The sequence below is a fragment of the Monopterus albus genome, unplaced genomic scaffold, assembly GCF_001952655.1.
Source record: "Monopterus albus unplaced genomic scaffold, M_albus_1.0 scaffold126.1, whole genome shotgun sequence".
Taxonomy (NCBI): Eukaryota; Metazoa; Chordata; class Actinopteri; order Synbranchiformes; family Synbranchidae; genus Monopterus; species Monopterus albus.
The window spans coordinates 1,673,473-1,679,745 of record NW_018128006.1 but is presented as its reverse complement, the minus strand read 5'-3'; the positions used below and the strand labels follow the sequence as shown (position 1 = coordinate 1,679,745).

The 6,273-nt window shown below is 38.9% G+C and overlaps 1 protein-coding gene across 1 annotated transcript in view; it reads left to right on the top strand.

The window, feature by feature from the left end:
- vwa1 (von Willebrand factor A domain containing 1) overlaps nt 1-4,887 on the top strand; it is an 11,365-nt gene extending 6,478 nt beyond the window's left edge. Inside the window, exons 3-6 of the mRNA XM_020612641.1 lie at nt 426-749; nt 1,259-1,534; nt 1,849-2,124; nt 3,878-4,887. Of these exons, the coding sequence (XP_020468297.1) occupies nt 426-749; nt 1,259-1,534; nt 1,849-2,124; nt 3,878-3,906 (905 nt within the window). The 3' untranslated portion in view covers nt 3,907-4,887. The remainder of the gene's footprint in view (nt 1-425; nt 750-1,258; nt 1,535-1,848; nt 2,125-3,877) is intronic.
- The last annotated feature ends 1,386 nt before the right edge of the window (nt 4,888-6,273 follow it).

Genomic DNA, 6,273 nt, shown 5'->3' with positions numbered 1-6,273 from the left:
TAAGTGCATAACACTTATAAGGAGCACTTGCACAGTTCTTACTGCATACCTGTAAGATATGATGGATACCGGTAGTATAAATAAGACTTGTGTACAGCAAGGAGAATGCACCAGTATTTTCTGAATGACTAAGGATCAGATATAAATGCCTCTGTGGCATTTGTTATTTTGTTGCAGGGCCTAACTGGCTTGGCTATTGCAAGTTGTCTTATTACAAGGGATTTGAATGCATTTAGACACCCAAGTCTGGCTGTCTATGTGAGTGGCTGTCTGAAGTCAAGACATCGTTTAGCACTGTCTTATGTCATCCTTCCTGTCACCATCCTTTCTCTCTGTCTTTGCAGTAATTCTAACTTATTCTTTAACCCTGACAGACCCATGTGCACATACAGTAACGTCATTCTTCTTTATCCTGCTTTCAACAGAGATTATCCGAGCTGAACGAATCCACGTCCGTGACGTCTCCACTAATTCGGCCACACTCCAGTGGCGACCTGTTCTGTCTGGTTTGACGGGCTACTATGAAATCCGCTTTGGTCCAGTTCTGACAGGAGGTGGCGGAGGAGGTGGAACTGGGACCAGTCCGAGCACCGGTGGAAGTCGGTACCAGAGAATTACCCAATCTGCCGACTCCAGCAGTGCCAAGCTAATGGGCCTGAAGCCTGACACCACCTATACTGCCACACTGACCCCGGAGTCCAACGAGCAAGCATTTAATACACTCTCTGTCACTTTCACAACAAAGCCAGGTTGGGCTGCATCCTAGTTACGCACTGTGTCATAACCCATTACTGTACTAATTTGATTTGCTACTTACAGTTATTCTACTTAATCATTTCATTTGGTTGGTTAGAGCACAAAAAGCAAACATGCACTAGTTCTAGCCTCTCAAGTTTTAGAATTTGATGCTTTTATCAGCTATAATTAATTGTACATGGAATTTGAAGATATCACCTTGGATTCTTGGAACTTTTTATGGGCATTCTTCACTATTATTTGACATTTTATAGGGTAATGTTTTATTTTACTGGTATGAATGTTTCCCCAAAAATCCAATAATAGTACTAATTATAGTAAAAGAGGAAAAGCTCAATTTAAATCAACATAAATATTTTTATTGTTGTAGTAATTAGCAAACAAATCATAACCTACAGGCATGTTAAGTGTGAAAATTATCGTGGATTGCGACCTTAGTTCATTTTTGTCATATGACCTCTTACTAACTCAGTGTTTCTTTTTTTGTCTCTCCACACACCAGAGGTGCTGAGCCCAGCTGTGGTAACGGTCTCTGAATCTGGACAAACCAGTGTTCGGGTGAGCTGGGGTCCTCTTCAACCAGAGACAGTCACAAGTTACTACATTGAATACTCCGCTCTGCCCAGGGGCAAGCTCCATGCTGTCACAGTGAGCAGAACACAAAACTCTACTGTCCTCAGAGACCTCCAACCAGATACCACTTACTTGGTCACTATAAGTGCCCGGCACGCCTCGGGCAAGGAGAAGGCCATGTCCATCAAAGTGTGTACTCAGGAAGGTGAGAAATGTGACAAGAACGCAGTCAAACCTGGCAATCATGGATCATATTTAGTGCCTGCAAATCCTAATCCAGCACTGCTTAGTCCTTTCTGCATCTTAAATTTTAGACACTTACTTGCAGTTCCATTCCAGTCTGACTACTCCAATGGCAATTTTAAAATCTTATTAGAGAATTTTCTACTGTGGGAGTTCAATTAAAGCATTTATATTATCCTTTAACTTCTACTATTTTACTCTTCTTCATTCATATCGCTTGGTTCTCTTATTTTTGAAATATATCCTGACTAAGTTCTCTGTGGTCTTCATTTCCAGTGACTCCAGCCCTGGCAGACCTCCAGCTGACCACAGTGGGTAGTGACTCAGTACAGGTTGACTGGAAGGGCAGTGGGGGTGGCCTGAGGGGTTACTGGCTCACTTGGGAGGGAGAGCAAAGCTCTGTCCCTGGCCAGCACTCATCCCTTTATTTGCCAGCAGACTCTTCATCAACACGTCTCACACACCTCCCCCCATTAGCTAGGGTGTGTGTGTCACCCATTTACCGGACAGCACGAGGGGAGGGACTGTGTTGCACAGCACAGTTTCATTCAGGTGATTATTGGCAAGAGTGTGGTCATTTCATGTGATGGAAATGCAGTACTAAATCACTAAAGCATCACTTTAGTTGGGTCTTTATTTATAGGAATAGTTCGGAAGTTTGGGAATAAGAGTTTAGCACTTACAGTACTAGGTAGGAAATTTGTCTGGCTTAGCATAAAAACTGGAGAGAGGAACAACACCTAGCCTATTCCTCTCCCAAGTTCAAAAAGTCACTCATTTTCTCCTTCAGCCACTGTGTGGTCATTTTTGATGTGTGCTTTGGGTCATTGTCATGTTGGAAGGTAAACCTTCTTTCCATTGACAACTTTCTGGCAGAGGGCAGCAGATTTTCCTCAAGAATTTGATGGTATTTCGCCCCGTCCATTTTTCATTCTATCCTGACAAGTGTTCCAGTTCCTGCTGCAGAGAAACAGGATATTACCATCTCCATGCTTTACTGTAGGAATGATGTTATTTGGATGGTGAGCTGTATTGGATTCCTGCCAGACATATCGTTTGGTGTTGAGGGCAAATAATTCCATTTTACTCTCATCTGACCATAACACCTTTATCCATGTGGCCTCAGAACCTCCAAGGTACATTTTGGCAAAGTTCAGTTGTGACTGCATGTGGCCATTCTTGAGGAGTGGCTTTTTTTTTTCAACCCTCCCATACAAGCCACATTTGTGGAGAATTTGTGAGATTGCTATCACATACACACAATGACCATTCTTTGTCATAAATTCCTGCAACTGATTCAAAGTTGCTGTAGGCCTCTTGGAAGCTTCTCTGACCACTTCCCTCCTGGCTCTTTCATCCAGTTTGGAGCGAAGTCCTGATCCAGGGATGGGTCTGTGTTTTAACAAATACCTTCCACTTCTTAATAATATACTTCACTGTGCATTGATAAAGCCCTTGAAACATATTTGTATCCCCTTGGGCCTGTCTACAACTTTATCCATTGGAGATCTTTTGACAGCGCCTTGCCACCCATAGTTATTTGTTTGCTTCAGTTGCACTACCAGGGACTGAAATGCTCCAGGAAAGCTGTTTTCCTGGTGAGCTAATCAAAATGACCACAGCTGATCACAGCTGAAAGTCAAAGGGCTTTGTGTACCATTGAGAAGGTGATTAGCTACACCTGATTGAGTTTACAAGTCTTTTTTTTGGGGGGGGGGTCATTTTTCCAACTCAGTGATTCTGTTTTTGATTTATTTTTATTTTTATGACACGTTGCTACTATATCTTTCACTTGGATGTTATAAAGCAACAAAATGTGATTATTTTATTACCAATATTTCTTACCACTCTTAGTGTAGATGCCAGACTCCAGAAAATTACTGGTCCTGATCAAGAAATAGTACAATCCATAGCTCTCGTACAACCTGATACTGTATGTTTGTTTTAGACTTCGAATTTTGGAGCAATCAAACAAGGTACAATGGTTTAAATAGTGAGCTTTATACAGTAGGTGCTGGTAGGCAGGTTCACTTTGACCCTGTTTCCAGTTTTTGTGCAAATAAAACCTGTCTACATTTCAAATTACCACCAATACAAAATGTTTCTGTAGTTTGAGTGAACTGACACTTTAAACTCCATCATGTTTATGTTGGACTGATGGAATAACTCCAGAGTAATCCCATTTGTTATCTGAGGGTAATGTTCATCATTATAAGAAAATTCATAATGTAACACTGACGTTTGGCAAAAATTTTAAATCTGTAAATGTGAATGCCTTAATCCGTTTTCTCCTTCATCCCTTTAGATGCATTAGCATACGGCTACCAATCATAGCACTGAATTCCAAATGCACCTTACCAAACATGGAGGGGTGATGGTGAGAAGAATGCTGCCTTCCATCTGTAATTCGTATCCATGCCTCTCCCCTCTGTGGACTTCATCCAGGAGAGATATGCGGTTTGGCCTAGTGAGGACTCAATCACGTGGAAGCCATAGACACTTAGGAGTCAGCTACAACAATATGGCTATTAGTTAACTGCTACAATCTGAAACACAGAGGACTATTTTTTCCATTTCTATTGTCTCATCTGGCTTGTACTTGTACTCAGTGTATTATGCTTCAGTTTAAAGATACAATCTTAAAATAAAGACATTTCTTAGATCTGTTTTCCAGCTACAAAGCAGTGCATGCTGGGAATATTAGATATTTTATGTGAGAAATGCTTTGCACCATATGTGGACATCATGTCCAAATCAGCCGTATTTTCAAATCCTACTAACATACAGAACATCTGATATACATTTTTGATACTCATGACTTATATATAACTAACGTCTCTTTCAGCATATGCTTGAAACCATTAGATACATATGTGTGCACACTAGACTGCAATAAGAGAATATTAACATGCAGTAAAAGGACTGTAAAGATTGTTTTGAAAAACTCACAAACGGACCATAACCACAAACCACAAAACTACAGAGATACTACATATGCTACAGATGTGTTAAACTGAGATTAGTCTTATATTGGTCTCTGGACATACTACATATCCATTATTCATATTTATTGATTAAAAATTATGTAAGTATGAAAATTAATTGCATACTGTATTTACAGACATGCTGTTTACATTTTATGACTGTTACCTTTTTTAAGCCAGGTTTTGTTGCCCCCTGTTGAAAGGATCCTTGCAGGCCTTTACTGCAATCCTCTGAGAGCAAATGTACTGTTTTACTGTTGTTGAACACTATTGAAATTTAATATGCGCTTGCAATAAAGTCATTTCATAATGTTCTTTACACTAATTATTGTTTTTATAATTAGTTTATGGGTCAGCAGAAGTACTACTCAGCCTGCATTTCATACGGAAAGGGTCTAATGAAAAAAATGTTAGAGTTGCAATATGGGAATAGAATATTAATATGTAGAATATGTAGCTTTTTCAGAGTGACTTTTGGTTTTATTCTGTTAGTTTTAGAGAATTCAGAACATTATCTTTAAAACGTTTTACAAGTTCCCCAGTTGTTTGGAAATGCAAGCACCATTTTGAATCATATCAGCTATACAGCTATACCTTAAAGATTCAACTTTCATCTAAAAAAATAATATTCATAACACCAGCAGTTTCTATGAAAAACTTTGTTTAGTGTTTGCCTCTATAATTTCTTCCAAAGCCTGGGAAACGCAGCATTTCGGCTCATCATCAAATTATGTTTCCTCTGGTAAATAGTATGAATAAACTTTTGAATACAATGTGTGATGATGATGTGTTGGGATGGTACACCACACAAAGGTTTTTATTCCTTTCCTTCTCTTCTATCCAGCCAGAGTGGGATTCATCATCACATCATGTGTTATCCACAACTGTGTGTATCTCTAGGGAGAGTTGTCTTAGTTTTGCCAAGAGAGCTGGTAGATCTTGGACAAATCCATGATGCATAATTGATTTGAGCTTTTGAATAAATGTCAATTATTAAGATAAAATGTAGATTAACAGGGACAGCATGACTATAGTACTGTGTTACCACAGTGTCATAGAGTAGAGATTATGGTATTGCTGGAAGTATATTGGAGCATTTTATTGGTAGCCTGTTTTAATCCTACTTTGAAAGGCTGTTTCTTGGTATGTGTAGTTTATAATTAGTTCAAATTTTGTACACAGATCATATAGACAAACTTTCTGACATAGTGTACACAGATTGTTTAATAGATTACTGAGTGGCAGAACAGGCAACTTTATTGTGTCAAGGCTGCCCCCTACAGGCCGAAGAAAGCACCTTCAACTGTCAACCATGAGTAGTGATTTAGACAAACGTTATTTAATTTGTCAGTCTTTTCTGAATTAAATATTTTTATGTAGAATTTAAGCATCAAGAATTTTAACCCAAATGTCTTAATGCTGGTTCAAATGCAAGCTACCATGAATGTTCACTGTATCCTCTTGTCTTTTCAAAACCTTTCATCAATTAATCAGGGTACAGTAGGAGCAGTATAAAAGGTACTGTATATGTGGGTGGCTGTAGCTCAAGTAGTAAAGGGTGCTAGTCATTAATTATAGGTAGAGTTTATTGTTCATTTTCAAAGTTCTTGTGTTCATACACAAAAGGGTCCTAAAATAAGACTATTTTCTCAGAGTTTAAACCGAGTAACCAAAATACTTGGATGGGCATATATTTTAATGCTTGTATAATAAACAC